The sequence below is a fragment of the Phoxinus phoxinus genome, assembly GCF_949152265.1.
Source record: "Phoxinus phoxinus genome assembly, chromosome: 2".
NCBI classification, from domain to species: domain Eukaryota; kingdom Metazoa; phylum Chordata; class Actinopteri; order Cypriniformes; family Leuciscidae; genus Phoxinus; species Phoxinus phoxinus.
The window spans coordinates 18836667-18856044 of NC_136877.1; the positions used below are offsets into that span (position 1 = coordinate 18836667).

Sequence of the window (19378 nt, forward strand, 5' to 3'; positions counted from 1 at the left end):
TTCTTCATAATCAGTATAAAGGATAACCCTTTTGAATGGCTTTGTGTGAGGTTCTTCAAAGACAAACACTCAGAAGTATTAGCGGCTCTTAATTGTGAGCAGTAAGCAGGGAAATGTGTCTCAGCATGAGTGTAGTGTTTAGCTGACTGCAGGAACACATTCTCAGCATTGCTCTTCTTGTTACGTTCCCCTCTTCCTTTCTTTCATTCCCTCTGTCTCTCTCTATCTCTTCCCTCATTCCTCTCCCTGTGGTTCCCTTTAAAGTGCTAATGTGTGCTGAAAGAGTGTGGAAATTCATACTCTCCCAGGCATTCATTACTCCCCAGATCTTTCTTACTTGGTAATAAAAAAGAATTAGCCATTAGTTAAGGGTGTTGATATACAGTAGGTCTACGAAAATGTTCTCTCTCTAAATCATATGCCCTTTTTTGTTAGGCACTCAAAGCTAACATTTAGCTAAACCTTTCTTTTTTATTTCAATAAAATAAGTCATTTTAGAATTAATTTAAGGGAAATTAGTTTATAAATTGCAAGTTGCAATCGGAAATTGTGTGTGTAATGTTTAGGTAAAAGTTTGTAATGTTTCAGTGGCTAAATCTTGATGTTTTAAATATCTGTGTATGTGTGTTTTCCAGGTGGTGGACCTGTACTGGGGCATTGATCCAGAGGAGTGGGATAGTCCGGAGCTTCAGAGACTACGGATGAAACTACTGGAAGAATGTCTGAAGACTGCAGCCGGTCCATGCTTTGTTGTGGGTATATATGACATTTCATCAAACCCTAAACCAGCAACTTTATGAGGGAACATGTTTTAAATCCCTAATACATCATCAAAATTATATAATTGGTGGCATTTTGGGTTAAGGAAACTGCAGTTACCATGGTGAATACACAATACTAACATGGACTGTTAGTAAGACATAAGGACACTCATCCTGATGAATGAACATCATACCTGCATGCAAATCCTTCCCAGCTTAGCAACGTACCACTTACGAAATGTCTTGGTACTTTTCGTACTTTTCGTAATTGACAATGTAACTACGATGTTGCAATTTTAAACACTTCCTGCGTGAACCGGCCATAACAATTTAGGAAAATAACATTTGTATTATCACACTGACATGTAGCCTGATATCATCTCATCTGACAGCAGATACTGAATCAGTCAAACACATCAATCTAGTGCATTTACCTGTACATAGAAAAATAATGGAAAAGTAGCACAGTGGAATGAAAAAAATGTCCTGTCTCAGAAGTGCAAAGTCTCTGCAGAAGAGTCAACAGCTTTAGTGCACATCTTTCAAAATCTTTCAAAAGTCTTGCATCAGAAAAACATTAAGATTTTTTTGTTGTTGTTTCTTTGACTACACACTCCGTGACCCACTTGGGATGGTCTTGCAGCCCACTTTTTCAAGAGACACTGCTGTATGTAAAATGAGCATTTCCTTGTATTTGTCTGAGAAAATATGATCCCCAGTGCTCACAGACTTACTGAATAACTGAGTGCAGTGTTGGTTACTGTCTTTACTTAATTTTTATGCATGTTTTTAACAAAATCGTTATTCATAAAAATATATATAATAGTATAGCATCAAGAAGAAGATGCTATCCAAAGTCAAATTCACGGACTTGTTTTTTATCATTTTCATACTTTTTTTTTTTTTTTTTTCAAATGAATTATGTTTGGTTATTTTATATATACAAATGTTATTGTAGCGATGGTTATGTATGTGATATTTACTGTCTTTTTAATTAAATAGTGTGATATCAAATATAATAGACATTATATCAGCCGTCGGCCACCCTGCTCTATAAGATGTCAGCAACAACTATCAAAAAATCCATATTGGTTGCCCAATAAAAGTAATTGCAGTATATATGGATAAATAGATAAATAGATACAGGCGGCTTCTGTGTCCAGTGTGTCACCTTTGGAGTGTGAAGATGGCTTAAGAAAGAGGAAAACCCCATAATTGATTATGCAAATATTCCAGTGACATCATCACTGTCAGATTTTCAACATCAGACTTTCTAGGCGAATATAGGGATAGTAAAACTACGTGTAAGGCTACTCCCTTATAACCGTACAACCTCACACCTTGAAAAATGCAGCACAGCACATACAATACAGTGTGCTTTGAAATCTTAGAGCGGCAGTAAGTGGAGTTTGGGTGTGTGTATGTTATCTCTCTAGTCAGTGATAGAGAGGGGCTGACAAATAGACCTCGTGTAACATCCATATGGGAGCGAAGCACTTGAGTTCACTCGCTGGATGGAGCTCATTGTGCTTCTGTAACTCGCTCTTTCTCTCTTTCTTTCTCTCTTTCTTTCTTTCTTTCTTTCTTTCTTTCTTTCTTTCTTTCTTTCTTTCTTTCTTTCTTTCTTTCTTTCTTTCTTTCTTTCTTTCTTTCTCTCTTTCTTTCTTTCTTTCTTTCTTTCTTTCTTTCTATCTTTCTTTCTCTCTCTCTCTCTCTCTCTCTCGCATGTTGGGAGTGGGTGGAGGTGTTGGGTGAGGTCTGAGCTGTGTGGGTCTTTTTTCCACTAGCCTCAATTACGGGGTTTTTTTCTTTTTTTCTTTCACTTTTTATTCTTTACATGAGCTAAAGTTTGCTTTTGACTTCTTTTGATTATCGGTGTGAGCATTGCGCGGGGAGAGATGGCGTCTCGAGAGGAGGCGCCGTCTTTGTCCTTGCGTAATGGTTTCAGATGTGTGCCTGAGGATGGCGTCACAGTGGAAGACGTGCTCATTTCGGCTGGAGGAGAAGTAGGACACGAGAATATTGTGTCCGCTTCTCGTATGAACAAAGCCGTAGTAGTGTTCTTGAAAGAACAAAATTTTGTTAGTCGTTTAATCGAGAATGGTCTCGTCATAAATGAAAACTTTGTTCAGGTTACCCCATTATTCGCTCCGACAGCAAAAATTACGGTGTCCAATGTTCCACCTTTTATTCCGGATGAAGCGTTGGAACGGGAATTAGCACGGTTCGGTAAATTTGCCAGTGGTTTTAAAACAATTACCCTAGGATGTAAACACCCGTCTCTGAAGCATGTTAAATCTTTCAGAAGACAGGTGTTTATGTTTTTAGACTCCCCCGAGAATACGTTGGATGTTTCATTCCGAGTACGTTACGAAGGGAAAATGTATATGGTGTATGCAACCACTGGTAGCTTGAGGTGTTTCGATTGCGGCGATTTAGGGCATAAAAAATTTGCGTGCCCACACAGAGTGCGTGTACCGGAGGATAGGCCCACTGTCTCAGGAGAGGGAGATGTGGTGGAGCAGGAGCGCATTGTCCGAGAGGAAAACGCAGGCCCAGCGCAGGTAAGCGATACTGGTGCGGCGCCGTCCGCTATGGAAGTGGGATTACATGAGAATGTTGTAGCCAAAACTAATATAAATGAACATCAGCAAAGTGAAAAATCTGTAAACGCTGTTCAAAATGTCAATGCAGATGGGAAGCAAGATGATTTTGTAGAAGTTGCAGGGCCCAGTTCACGTGGGTGTGAGCCTGGTTGTTTGGTTACAAGAAAGAGAGAGCTGTGTTTTAGCAATGATGGAAATGCAGTAGATGGTGCATCTGATGAGTATGAATGTGATTCCCAAGGAGGGTCTGTATATGAGGGCGATTCACAAGATATGTCCACTAAAGATCCCTCTTTATATACATTAGATGAAATTAATGGTTTTCTTGATGAGACATTCGGGAAACAAGTCAGCATTAAGGAATTTTTTCCTGACGTTGGAAAATTTGAGAGGTCAGTAGCCGCTCTTCAAAAGACTGCAAATGTTGATCAGTTGAGTGAAAAGAAACGCTTCCGGTTAAAAAAACATGTTACAGTTATTAGAAGATGTAGAGAAGCTGATAAGAAGAAGAGGCTAAAGGCTTTCTTATAAGTGATTATAGCCATGTATCACGCGGTGTGTTTATCTTTATTTCTACTGTTTTTTTCTGCTGTTATCTTTTTCCTTTCCTCCCTAAACTTATATATGGATCTTTTGAGGGTGGGTTCATTAAATATTAATGGAGGGAGGGATAGTCATAAACGAGCTTTGGTATCTGAAATAATGCAAAATAAAAAATTACACGTTATTTTATTGCAAGAAACCCACAGTGATACGGATAATGAAGTAGAGTGGGGGATGTGGTGGAAAGGTAAACATGTACTTAGCCATGGTACAAATCTGAGCGCTGGAATTGCTCTCCTGTTTTCTCCAGATACAAACGCTAGTATTGAAAATACTGAGGAAATTGTAAAAGGTCGTTTGGTTCTTGTCAAAACTATAATTGAAGGGACGACAATTTATTTTATAAATGTCTATGCACCAAATGTGGGACATGAGCGATTAAAGTTTTTTAGAATTCTAGCTGATGTTTTAAAACAAGATTTTAGTGATGGAAACATCATTATTGGAGGAGATTGGAACTGCACAGAGAAGTTCAATGTTGACCGTAATAATGTAGAGCCACATTTGCTTTCATCCAATTATTTGTCAAGTTTGGTAAAAGAGGCTGAACTTTTAGATATGTGGAGAATCAAGCATCCAATAGATAAGCAATATACATGGGTCAAAGTTTCTGACAATAGAATAAGTGCTGCTCGTTTAGACAGAATTTATGTTTCAAAATGTTTTAATAATAGGATTATTGATTGTTCTATTTCTCCTGTAGGTTTTTCTGATCACCATCTGGTTTTTATTTCTGCAAATATGGCACAGTTTCCAAGAAAGTCCTCTTATTGGCATTTTAATGCTAAACTATTGCAGGATGCTTCTTTTTCTGAACACTTTGTGGTTTTTTGGAATCATTGGAAGGGGAAGAAAAATGATTTTGAAAATTTAAAACAATGGTGGGAGGTTGGAAAAACTCAAATAAAAATGTGTTGTCAACAGTATACTGCATATTGCACAACTACGCAAAGAGAAACAATTCAAGGCTTGGAAAGAGATATAAAGTCTATAGAGATAGAAATGATAGGAAGATATGACCCAGTTTTTATCAACAACTTGCAACAGAAAAAGAAACAATTAAGTTTTTATTTGAATGAGAGGGTGAAAGCAGCTTTGGTGAGGTCACGATTTATATCAGTCACTGAGATGGATGCCCCAAGTGCCTACTTTTTTAATTTAGAACGTTCAGTGGCACAGTATAAACAAATGACATGTTTGAGTCTTCCAGGTGGGAGGATCACAAATGACATTACAGAAATGCGTCGTCATGCTGTTGACTTTTATTCTTCCCTCTATAAAGCTGACCATTGCGATTCTATTTGTGCAGCACAACTTATGAATGAACTTCCGCAAATAGACTTTGTTTCTAAGGCTGCTTTGGACACACAAATCACCCCTGAAGAACTCACTATTGCTGTTGGACAGTTGAAATCTGGACGCTCTCCAGGAATTGACGGGTTGACCTCTGATTTTTATAAACATTTTTGGAAGCATATTGGAATGGACCTTTACGAAGTTTTCTGTGAAAGCTATAAAGATGGTATTCTACCTGCTACGTGTCAACGTGCTGTATTGTCCCTATTGCCTAAAAAGGGAGATTTGACCCTATTAAAGAACTGGAGACCTGTTGCTTTATTAACAACAGAGTATAAAATACTATCTAAATGTCTATCTAATAGGCTTAAGGAGTTTTTACATTTGATAATTCATCAAGACCAAACCTATTGCATTCCAAAAAGATCCATAATGGATAACCTTTTTTTAGTGAGAGATACATTAGATATCTGCAAAATGGTTGATACAGAGGTTGGGTTGATCGCCTTAGATCAAGAAAAGGCGTTTGATCGTGTTGACCATAGTTATCTTTTTAATCTACTTGAGGCGTTTGGGTTTGGTCAGGATTTTATCAAATGGATACGTTTGTTGTACTCTGGAGCTTCCTGTATGGTCAAGGTGGGGGGCGGCCTCAGTCGGCCTATTGTGGTCTCAAGGGGCATTAGACAAGGATGTCCTTTGTCTGGACAATTGTACAGTATTGCTATTGAGCCATTACTTTTTAATATAAGGAAAACTCTAAATGGTTTATCAATACCCTCAATGCCTCAATTTTTAAGAATCACAAATACTGCATACGCTGATGATGTTACAGTTTTTGTAAAAGACAATAATGATATAAAAGCTTTGTCTAGAGCACTTGAGTTGTATGAAGGGGCATCATCAGCTAAGGTAAACTGGGAGAAGACTGAAGCTTTCTGGTCAGGTCAAAGTAATGTAGGCAATCTCCCACAATTACCAGGTATTTTAAACTGGAATAGAAAAGGGCTAAAATTACTTGGTGTGTTTTTAGGATCAGAAGAGTTTCAGAAGAAAAATTGGGAGGGAGTTTTGGAGAGAGTGTGCACCCGATTGTCTAGATGGAACTGGTTGCTACCCCAGTTATCCTACAGGGGGAGAGTTTTAGTTGCCAATAACTTGGCCGCTTCTGCGCTGTGGCATAAATTCAGTGTGTTACAGCCTCCCGTTGGATTAGTCCAAGACATTCAAAGGATGCTGGTGAATTTTTTTTGGTCGGGACAGCATTGGGTTCGATCAGCTGTCCTCTTTTTGCCAGTGCAAGAAGGAGGGCAAGGCCTTGTGGATATTAAATCTAGACTCATGGCCTTTCGTCTGAATGCTGCTCAGAGACTATTGTATAATAGTGATATTGTCTGGTCCAACACTGCTGTTGCCCTCCTGAGAAAAGCAGGCAACATGGGACTTGACAAACACCTGTTTTTATTGAACCTGAATGAAAAAACCTTGACAGACTTGACGACATTCTACAGATCTATGATGGAAGCCTGGAAAGTGTTTTTTGTCTCAAGACCTGCTGGAGTACATGCAGGCTTGTGGCTGATGGAAGAGCCTTTGTTCCAGAACCCCTTTTTGCCTTCCAGACACTTGTGCTCTGACAATTTGTCATCGCGGCTGATAGCTGCTGGATGTGTAAAACTTGGACACATTTTAAGCATCAGTTTGGATACCCTGGGTGAGAGAACTGGGATAAAATCTGTTCGTTTTTTAAAACAAATTACTGATGAAGTGTTTGGAGAGTTGAATTATGATCAAAGACTTTTTATCAAGAACTCTAATCATATTGAAGAATGGATGGTCGGGTGTGATTATGCTTTTCCATCCTTGACGGTAGCTGCTGGCATAAGGGATTGGCCTGAGGAAGAAAATATTTTACTGTCCTTCAAAACCCCTCAGTTGGACAGTTTTGAGTCTGCCGGAAAAAAAGCTCTGTATGTGACTTGCGTGAAAGTGACCAATGCACATCATCTTACTGGAGTAAAGTCATCGAAATGGATTGATTTTTTTGGGACAGACATCTCCCCCAAAGGTAGCTGGCGGTCACTGTATAAACGCCCCATTGATAAACGGACTGGTGATTTACAGTGGAGGATAGTACACAGTGCAATAGCTACGAACAGACATGTGGTGCACCTCGATCCAAACGTGGGGGTCGGTTGCCTTTTTTGTTCTGTAAATGAAACTGTTTTTCATCTTTTTGTTCAATGTGTACGGTTGGGTAATTTGTTTTCCTTTTTATCCCAATGGGTATCATCATTAGGTGAAGATTTGTCTCCTCCATTGTTTATTTTTGGGCCAACATACTCTGTTAGCCGTAAACATGTTTTGGTTTTATTAAATGTTGTGTTTGGAATTGCCAAACTCTCTATTTGGAAAACCAGGAAAAATAAGATGCTTGGTAATGATTCATTAGATCCTTTGTTGATGTTCAAGGGGTTGGTAGCATCAAGGCTCAGGATAGAATATGCATATTACAAACTGGTTGGATGTTTGCCAATGTTTGTGAATACTTGGGCCATAAATGGAGTGTTATGCACAGTTAATGAAAATGATGATCTACTGTTGACTTTTTAAGTCATATGGTGTTTGTTTTTTTTTCTCTTATTTTTATTTTGAATTTGTTTTTTTGTTGGTTTTGTGTGTGTTTTTCCCGTAATTGAGATTGTGGAATGTAGAGTGTTAGTGGCAACACAGATTGGTTTCACCTATATGTTTTAAATAAAAGTGATTCAATCTCTCTCTCTCTCTCTCTCTCTCTCTCTCTCTCTCTCTCTCTCTTCTTTCTTTCTTTCTTTCTCTCTCTCTCTCTCTCTCTCTCTCTCTCTCACACACACACACACACAGCAAAATGACTTTCAAATCTCTCAGCATGGCAAGAGGAAGGGTCTGGTTTAATGGCTGATGTTGCGGAAGATATGAGATCATGCAGAAGAAGTGAAGCACACACACACACACACACACACACACACACACACACACACCAGGTGGGTTACTAACAGATGAGTGGATTTATAAGGAATATGCATTCACATGACCACACTCTGTGTGTGTGTGTGTGTGTGTGTGTGTGTGTGTGTGTGTGTGTGTGTGTGTGTGTGTGTGTGTGTGTGTGTGTGTGTGTGTGTGTGTGTGTGTGTGTGTGTGTGTGTGTGTGTGTGTGTGTGTGTGTGTGCGCGCGCGCTGGGGGTTCAGAATCAGTTCTCAGGTGTGGAGAGAGATTGATTTTAAATTATTAAAATGTAAATGAGCAATCTGGGCAAGAGGATTGGGATCTAATTGGAGTCAGAGAGCAATGTTTGAGGTGAGGCAGAATATGTGTGTGTGTGGTAAAGTTAAGTGTGAGGTGAAGTGGTGTGTAGGAGCCGCTGAGCAGGGAACACTTCTAATTGTATCCTTGCTTTCTCTCTCTCTTTGCCTCTCTTATGCACGCACACGCGTGCTGTCTTACACTTTACATTAGTGATGCTCACAATGGCCTTGTTTTTCCACCTGGTTTTAACATGCATTTAAAATGCATGGCGGCTCGCCTCAGGGTGAGCTTAATTTCTCATTTGTGGTTCGCAATGAGGATGAGCTATCGTTTGCAGCATTGGAGGGTGGGCTCAAAAAAAAAAAAAAAAAAAAAAAATGGTAGCCCTGGTGCTCCCATCTTCAAAAAGTTAGGAGCACCAGAAAAAAGTTAGGAGTACCACTGCTAAAATATTTATATAGATAGAATTTATATAAATATTTTTTGCCAAGCACATTTCTTGTGCTTGGCACTCTCCCCATGTTTAATCAAGCTCTCACACTTAAAATGTGTGAATTAGTGATACGGTTATAAGGATAATACACGCGGCTCGGGCGGGCCATTGGTGGGTGGGTTGCTGGTGGATGAGAGATAAATAAATGTTATGTTGGAAATATATCACTTTTTTTCGTCAGGCACTAATTTGCAGACTCTCATTACGCTACGCAGTTGCGGGGTCCACTTGTTTAAGCAGCAATGGAGGCAAAACCGATCCAAGAGAAATTTCAAAAAGGAGAATTAAAAACAAAACAGAAGGAAGGAAACAAAAACAATATGATTAGATGATCTGGTTGTATACTTACTAACATTTTGGTGCAGCAGCTCTTGAAGATATAGGGTAACAAACCTAATGCCGGGCACACACTAAACGAATAGCTGAAACATTCTAAGAATGAACTGAACACACTTACAGACTGTTTCCAATGACTGAAGCAGATTTTAAACACCGACTGAACGAAACTGTCACTGACTCGGCGCGTTTGGGCATGGTCAGTTCTAAGTATCAAATTACATTCATAATTGGCCTTACAGTCGTTAAGTGTACCTCCACCCTGCCGTCGGCTGCAGCGCCTCTGGCTGTTCATCGCCGATGGCATCCCCTTGCATCTGTCTCTGCTCCCACTCAGCCTAAGCAGCAGTCTCCACCCAGGCCATAGCGTGGGGCCGGTGCAGACAGACCACCCAGCCCGTCCAGGTCTCCAAGCAACCTTGAGACGGGCAACTCAGAGATGGAGGAGATAGCTCTTTAGGAGATGGTGACCGCACCACTCCCTCCCCCGGAGTAGGGCCGAATGGAGAATCGTATGTTCAATTTTCTTTATGTTCCGCCGCTGGCCCCACAGCCAGCAGTACCCAAAATTTCAGATACAATAAAAGAGCAATTTCCTCTGTTCTCTTCTTGCAGTCACAGTCTACATCATTTTTCATGGAAGTACTACTGAATGAACAAACCCTTGTTTCTCCTTCAGAACGGAATCAAATGAAAAGGATAAGGATAGCAGCTACTGTACAATTTACACCCAGAATACTCTAGCAACCATACAGCTTAAACACCAACCATACCTTCTAAAAACTTCTGAACGCCTTACCAGAACACCTTAGCAACTGCACTTCAGTGCTCTTCCATCTACCCACACCCTTCTTGCATTGTGGCAGCAAGTTTTGCATGAGCGGCAAATACGTCACATGTTTCATGTAGTTTGCTTGCATTCTTTGTATATTTTTCAATCTGCTTTATTTCCCAAACCAAACTTTCTCATTGAATTCTTGACACGCTTTCACCCTTAACCACTCTTTAATTGTCTTCTCAACCATCTCTTTTCTCTCGCTCTCGTCCTTCGAGAGGTTTCTATCTCTGTTTCTGTTCCACTTCACACCTCCATCTGTCTCACCTTCACCCACATTCAGTGCTCTAGTGTCCATTTCACCTCTCCTTTTATTCTGATTTGTGTGTCTACTCTTTCACTTAATCCTCCTCTCTGTCCTCTTCCTCTCACCCTCACCCCTCTCTCTCTCTCTTGGTCCCTCACTCTCAATCTCTTTCACTCAAATTTTTTGAAGTGTATGACCTCCATCCATGTCAGGCAGAGACTACTCTCACCTTATTAGCCTTTCTCTTTTCTGCTTGAGCATTAACTGCCAGGTTCTGCTGCAGTATCCAAATTCACTCCTTTTTGTCACATAAAATAGTGATGTAGCCTGCTAATAAAAGTACTGGTTTCATGTAGTTTTCCATGACACGTTCTATCTTTTTATACTTTTGTTGCAGTTTAGTTTGTTAAAACCCTTTTTCAGAAAGTTAAATTGTTTTCATATATTTTTTAAATATGTGACCCTGGACCAAAATCAGTCACATGGGTAATTGTTTTTGAAATTGAAATTTGAATAATTGAATAAATAAGCTTTCAATTGATGTATGGTTTGTTAGGATAGGACACTATTTGGCCGAGATACAACTATTTGAAAATCTGGAATCTGAGGTTGCAAAAAAATCGAAACATTGAGAAAATTGCCTTCAAAGTTGTTAAAGAGACTGGTTTTGTGATCCAGGGTCACATATGTGATATTTCGTAATACACTATTCAAACGTTTGAGGTCAGTAAGATTCATGTTAATATTTTTTTGAAAAAAAGTCTCTTATGCTTACCAAGGCATTATGTGATCAATAATACAGTAAAATAGTAATATTTTAAAGAAAATTTTAAAATCAATAAATGAAAATGTTCTATTTGAATATATTTTCTTTTTGAGACTTTGGGCTCTAAATGCAAATGTACAATGAAATGAACCACAATGAAAAGACTTGTAAGGCATGTAAGATCCCAAAAGTTGCTCAAATATTTAATGTTTACTATCGTTCAAAGGTTTGGGATATGGTACGATTTTTTAAAAATGGTTATGCTCAACAAGGCTGCATTTATGTGATCAAAAATACAGTAAAATCAGTAATTTTGTGAAATATTAAAATAAAAATTATGATTTTAAATAAATATTTTCTATTTGAAATTAATTAAAAATGTATTGTATTCCTGTGATGGAAAAGCTGAATTTTCAGCAGCCATTACTACAGTCTTCAGCATCACATGATCCTTCAGAAATCATTCTAACATTATTTTTCTCAATCTTGAAAACAGTTGTGAGGCTTAATATTTTTGTGAAAACCCTGAACCCCTTTTTTTTCAGAAAAAAACAGCATTTATTTGAAATACTACTTTAACCCTAAGGCCGTGTGTCCACCAAAGCGTTTTTTCAAGCGGCTGGTGTGTTTTTTCAATTGTTTTCAATGGGAACGCCGAGTTTTTAGAACGCCAGGAGCGTAACGAGGCGCTGAGCGGACCAACGGATATTCTGTATCATAGCAACGATGCGTCTCAACTGAAAAAAAAATGCGCTGCCAAAACGCTGTCAAGCGCCCGCAGCTCGGCGTTTTCAGCAGACGCTTTGGTGGGCACACGGCCTAACAATGTAAAGGTCTTGGCTGACACTTATGATCATATTGATGCATCCTGGCTGTGTGTGCATAAACTCATGAAAACTAAGGAGAAACAGGATAAATGTCTTTAATGACAAACTCAGGAGATCAGAGGGGTAAATCCAACATACATGACAAAACATCAATGAGAACGGACAGAGAATGAAGGAGAACACAGGGTATAAATATACAGGTAGTTCAAGAGTCTCTAATTTAGAGTGCAAGTCAATTCTATTTCAGTTGATTACATGTCTATGTCATGTCAAATTTCTCCCAAAAAAGCCTCCATCTCTGCTGAATTGAGCTACAAAGCTAACCTGGCTAACGGCAGACCTCGTCTCATTGAGACGTGGTCTGGGAAACACATGTTCATTTTCTCGTATTTGAGGCGTGGTTTACGAATGCCCAGAGCCGCTTATTGGGCGCTACGAATGTCTATCAAATGCGCCTGTACGTAGCTCATAGCCAATCGTTTCAATTATACCAGATGACATATGTAGAGCGACAGAAATTTGACCGGGAAAGAAGACGATGGGTCATAGATTTATGTGTACACGATGGCGTTCAGCGACTATTTCCGTTTGTGCAAGACAAACATGAGGGTAGAAGGTAAATCTGCAGTGCACATGTTGATATAAACAAACTGCTTCGGTGTGTCGCATAGAGTCGTCATCATCTTGCTGCTCCCTCCCCGTTCTGTGATTGGTCCCCTCGCTGAGGCAAAAATCTGGTCATGGAATCCAGGCTGCCTATCAGCGTGAATAAAATCGCTTTTTGTTTTCACTTTTTGACAAAATCAGCCTACAAATGGCTTATTTTAGCTGTATGTGCTACATATTAAGTTGAAAGTATGTTACATTGAAAAATCACACACTTCACCTTAGTAGACCGGGCAAGATCCAGGCCACTTTTCTCAGTGGTCTAATTAAAATTAGAAAATCTCATCTCTTTTGCCAAAGAGACATATGGGTAGTCATTCTGACTTCTGCACTTTTAGTAGTTATTGAGAAGTTTCCTAGAAACTCTGGCTTTTCCCAAAGAGCACTTCATTATCTCATAAGAGAAAGAATAGAGGTCAGTTTGTAGAGAAAAAGTATTGTCCATTAAACCCCTTTGGGTGGCCCAAAGCAGACTTGAGTTCAAAGCCCGTTCCCTTTAGACCTCATGGTTTAGAGTGCAAGTACAAGAAAACCCTGACACACTTGGAGCTCTCTAAGTGTTTGATCTATATGTGGGATTTCCTCCATGAAGTTCAGTGATGTTGTCTAGTGCCATTGCATGGAAATACATGTATTTGTGTCTATTTTAGAGTCAAAATGAGGCTTTGATCAGACAGAGAGAGCGAATGTGACCGGGTTTGCGGCTGACAGTTCTAGGTTGCATGTGCTGGTGTGTCTCCAGAGAAGGTCTCTAGGCAGATTGGAATTATTTAATTTAAATGTGACAGCCAGAGATGGGTAGAAACGAGAAAAAGAGTGAGGGGGAAGATTGAGAGAAACACTCAGATTAATATGGAAACAGACTACAGGACTGCTAAAACTGGTAACATTTAAACAAAAATTAGAAAGATAAAAAATAAATTATTTTTTGCCTTATTATTTCAAATGTATACTCTACTGTTCAATGTTAAAGAGATACTTCACCGCTGGAAAGATTAATGTGTATTTAAATTGGGTCATTTGTAGTAGAAATGTTAAATTATTTTAGAAGTTGGTGCCTTCTAGACTGAGAATAGCCAGAAAATGTATTTTTGGCTCATGTGGATGAAAGAACAACTCCCAGAATGCACTTGCTTCACTGCCTTACTAGGCCACTCCCAAGCCATGCCTACTGGTTACAGAGGGCGGTATCGGAAGAATTGATACAAATAGGCTTCTAATTGACTCGAAACTGAAAAGACGGCGTTTAATCGCGAGTCTCCGTGACGAGTAAATCCACCCCAGCTCGAGTCTGCCCGGGCTCTTCCTCCTCTGCTGCAGCAGCTGCTCCGGAAACCTCTTGTTCCTCCATCATCCGCAACTGTTCCTCGCTTTATTGCGGCTCGTACAGGTAGCCACGAGCATCGGACGTGTCCAGGGATCGCCCGGGGTGTCCGCGATTCAGCTTTTGCTTTCTGCAGTCGCCATTCATTATGTTTACATTATTATTTGACACTGACACCTACGTGCCAGCTGTCACGGACGAGGTACTGTAGGGTTGAAGGGAGGACTCAAGGATGCAGAGAAATATGAGCTTTATTAAAGTAAAACAAAACAGAAACAACCCCGTGGGGGAAAACACTATAGACTAGACTTGGTTGGACACACATACGACAGGACTCATCAGACAGGCAGGGTAACAACAGCATGCGACGATGTGCGATAACGATCTGGCAAAGGACAGCAAACACAAGGGGAATAAATGGGACAGCAAACAAGGCAGGTAACGAGGGAGGACAGGTGGGGAAACTGAACCAATAATAAGATAACAAGATGGGAGGGGTCAGACATTAGATTAGCACATGGCAGCATAACGAGACAAGCCATGTGCTCACATCAAACATGAAAATAACACACAAGCACATGACATGAACATGCAACTAAAGAGACACTAGCTGAGTAAGTTGCAGCACAAGACAGAAAACACAAAACACATAAAGGGAGCAGAGAACAAGAGGAACAGGAGAGCACACTCAGACAAGGGACAGGTGAACACACTCAGCTAAACGAGAATCCAAACAAGGGAGCAGAGAACATGAGGAACAGGTGACAATACTCAGACAAACGAGGACACAACTAGACAAGGGGGTGTGGTACAGGGAAACAAGGAGGCAGGGACAGAGGAGCACATGGCCAACACAAACAAAGACAAAACCACATGTTTAAGCACAACACAAACATAGATGCATGAAACAAAGACAAAGCTGCCAGGGCAGAACCCTGACACCAGCTTTGCAGGTCATGCATTCTGCTTCACACGGATCCCAACTAGACGAAAACACAGGAATTTTCTTAGCGATGCTAAAACGCACATTAACCGATCACTTGTTTAGCGTTCATGTAAATACTACATTCAGATTCACCAATCGGAATGAATTCAGTCCGACTGAAACAAAGGGTGTGCATGTGGACATGGTGAATGGCAAGTGTGGAGAACGGGGGCCGAGTCCCCCGGGAAAAAGAGGCTGTATGGTCACCCCTACTACTCAGCTTTATCCACAGAGCAAGAGCCTGTTAGCTTAGCTTAAAAAAAAGATGGTTGAAAACATGTGGCACTAGCTCCTACTACTGGCTGTAGTTTTTAGCCTCTGGCTAGAAAATCCTCCGATGACGCAAAATGACGATTTTTGCTTCATCGTAGGATTTTTTCCAGACAAAAAAATATAGAAATCTCTCATCTCCAATAGCATCCAGCTGCAGCCCCGCAGACTCACCTCCGGCTAGACACCAGTGGCTGGACACCAGTGGATAGACAGCCTACGTCATTTCCATTTTCTCCGTCATTTCCGTTTCGCCGCTAATTTCCGTTTTCACAATTTTATTTCCTATTTTCACCTTTGGATTGACATATATTCATTTTATATTTTCACCTATGGATAGAGAGCATATTTATTTTCTGTTTTCACCAGTGGATAGACAGCATTTTTTTGCAGGCTTTTGCACACGTCTTTTCCATATTGTCATTTTACTTTTATGACTTAAAATATATAATATAAAAGCTGTGTGCAAATTGAAATATGATCTTTATCATATGTCTTTACATAAAACAATTCTCAATAATATACTTAATATTATAACATCAATAATTCATGCAAACTGCATACACAAGAACCACCTCGAAAATATATATTGTTCAGATCATATCACTATTCTTTGTGACTTAAATTCAGCCTAGATCAATGGACTATAACGTTTTGTCAATACAACAGACTTGTACATGTTAATTGACCACAGTTTTTTGCCTTGCCCATTTGGATATTCAATTCTTATTTTTTTTTTGTAAATGTAACCACTTCTGTTTTTTAAAATATACATAGATTCATATACATGATCAGACAATTTACCAAACAATCCAGATCAAATGAACACTTCATGGTTTTGCAATATTTCTTGGAAATTACACAATCTGACCATCAGAATGAAGATGCCACAGTCTGGTTGCACAGCCTGCCACAGTAAGGTTGTGGGGGAAGTCCCTATTTCAAGAGAAAATAAAACCTGAACAGGTCAAAATTTGAACTTTAAAAAACACGACGCAGTACCTTGAAAACAAGACGATTTTTTAAAATAGCTAGTTTGTGCATTTGAATTCTGACATGACCTATAAATCATCGACAGTTATTATTTTTTCTTACCGCTGACATCTGCATGGCGCGTCAAATTTGAAAAGTGAATGACGATACGGAAATGACGTCAATTTGAAAAGGAAATGACGTCTGCTGTCCATCCACTGGTGTCCAGCCACTGGTGTCTAGCAAGAAGTGAGTCTGCGGGGCTGCAGCTGGATGCTTCTCCTCGTTTCAGGGGGACAGGGAAGCACGGTCATTCGTAAATACTGGGTTTCTACTGATATAAAGCTTATGCTAATCGGTGAAGTATCCCTTTAAAATAAATGTTTATTCATCAAAGAATCTTGGGGGAAATGAGCATGGTTTCCACAAAAATATCAAACAGAACAACTGTTTCATTGATTTTTCATTTAATTCTGCGATTGCAGAATCACAAAATCCAGGAAGGACTGATAATAAGAAATGTTTATTGAGCACCAAATCAAATATTAGAATGGTTTTTGAAGGACCATGTGACACTGAAGACCAGAGTAATGAGCCATCAAATGAATTAATTACATATTCAAATATATTCAAATAGAAAACATTTATTTTAAATTATAATAATATGTCCCAATATTACAGATTTTACTGTATTCTTGATCACCTTAGGACCTTGGACTTCCTATGTCTTTTCATTGTGATTTATTTCATTGTATATTTGCATTTATAGCCCTGAGTCTTAAAAGGAAAAACATTTTCTTTTTGAAACTGTTCATAATCTTAAACAATGAACTTGACATTCCTCAAAGATGAGTTAATCCTGAACAACACTCCCCATACTCTCCACTTCCCACATTGCTCTGAGGTTATGGTTTCTTAGAACAGTAGCAATAAGACAGACATCAAAGCTCTTGCAAGAGGAGACAGCAGCTGAAACTCACTGTCACACAGCCTGGAGCAGAGACAGAGAGAGAGAGATGGGCAGAAAGAGCCAGAAGGAATGAAAGAAGCATAACGAGTGAACTCTAACAGAGCCGCAAAATAACATAAGGAGTAGATGATAAAAAGAAAGCGCTATATGTCAGAAAATACTCCTAATACAACTTCAAAGTGTCTGTTTATTCTAGTACCTGTTCATGTGCCATCAAAGTGTGGCACAGTATCAAGGGATTGTGTCTCACAGAACACGGTCCAGAGCACTCACTTCCATTGGCACTGAATGTTGAGGGGCTGCACAAGGCATAACATCCTCTTGTTTTGACCATGCTAAAGGAAAAACACTGGCTTATCTGTAAGTAGACCGAGCAAACGATTTCAGAGGCACTAAGCAACACAGATTTCTCTCTCTCTCTCTCTCTCGTAATGGTTTTTATACTGTACAAACTAGTGTTGTCACGATACTAGAATTTCTAACTTCGATACGATACCTTGAAAAATATCGATATTCGATACCATTTTCGATACCACAGAGAGAAAAACTGCCACTATATTAAGGGGATATTTTTTTTATTTCAAGCTAAATATAAAAAGTCTAGAACCTGACAATGAGGTATATTTTACATGAACAAAAATGTCCTGAGTTCTTGTTAATATTTTTTAATTGGACCAGGGGTAACATTACCCGTTGTATTTGTATAACCTACTGTTATCAAAGATTAAAATATAGCCTACTGTAACAAAAAAGCACTTAACAGTATCAAATTGGAGGATAGAGTGTCAGTAATGTATAATAATAAGATTAAACATTACATTTTCAGTTAAAGGCATTTCATTATTGAATTCAGAGATGCCATTGTCTAGCTGTTTAGTTTAATTAATATCTGTGTAATCAAATTGATGATAATCGCTAATGAAGGCAAATTGCAGAATTAAATAATAATTTTCTGAATAAAGTTAAATAGGCACAAGTTAATTTACATTTGACCACAGTTAAAATATTTACTGATTCCTCAGTCAGATTATGTTAACTTTAAGAATTACCGTGAAAAAACGAGACAACACAGACTCATTTCAACAACAATACTAGGCCATCTAGGTTTATGTTTCAGAAAAGTTAAAATGAGAAGAGTTACAGTGTTTCCTTTAGGATTTTTTTAGCAGTGGGGAAAGGTCTGTCCAAACAACAAACACCCCTGATGCTGAGCGTAGCCTATGCTTGCTAAATGGTACCCCTGGAGCCTGTTCCTTAAGTCTGTTTTCACCTATAAAATAATTTTTAAAAATGAGTGATGTGAGGGATTATTGATTGTCAAACAATCTTTTGGGTGCCCGCAGCCCGCTCGCAGTGTGAAGCGCGTGTCTGCGCTATTCTCTGACATACCCGCTCGCAGTGTGAAGCGCGTGTCTGCGCTATTCTCTGACATACCCGCTCGCAGTGTGAAGCGCGTGTCCGCGCTATTCTCCGACATGCCCGCTCGCGGTGTGTGTGTCCACGCTATTCTCCGACTCCGACATGCCCGCTCGCGGTGTTCTTTATCAATCAACCAAAGCCGGTCGCGGGGGCGCCGCCCTCGCCATCTTTCCATTCACTTCACTTGCTATTTAACCAGAGCGAATGAGACGAGTGCGTCACGTGTGGTGTTTGTCAACGCGCCTTTGGAGAGAAGTGAAAGTGACCGCTCGGCTAGTATCGATACTTCGGGAAATTAGTATTGGTACCGTTCAGATATTTCAGTATCGATATTTATCGAAATATCGATATTTTTGACAACACTAGTACAAACTGTATATTCTATCCCCTTACACTGCCCCTATCCCTAAACCTACCCATCACAAGAAACATTCTGCATTTGTACATTTTTAATAAATCATTGTTTTTTTATGTTTTTTTAAGCTATTTGAATTATGATGACTCATGAAATGTCCTCATAAACCATGTTTAAGTTGTATTACCAGTGTAATACACATGTCATTATACAAATTTGTGTCCTCATAATCACATAAACAAGAGCACACACACACACAAGAAAAACACACGCTCGTTTGTTTTGCTATACTTGTGAGGACATTCCATAGGCGTAATGGTTTTTATACTGTAAACTTTAATTTTTTTTTATAAAACAC

The 19378-nt window shown here is 39.4% G+C and overlaps 1 protein-coding gene across 1 annotated transcript in view; it reads left to right on the plus strand.

Moving 5' to 3' along the window:
* Positions 1 to 19378, plus strand: part of nwd2 (NACHT and WD repeat domain containing 2) — a 69977-nt gene that overhangs the window by 28901 nt on the left and 21698 nt on the right. The window contains exon 4 of the mRNA XM_079604244.1: positions 636 to 752. Within this exon, the coding sequence (XP_079460370.1) occupies positions 636 to 752 (117 nt within the window). The remainder of the gene's footprint in view (positions 1 to 635; positions 753 to 19378) is intronic.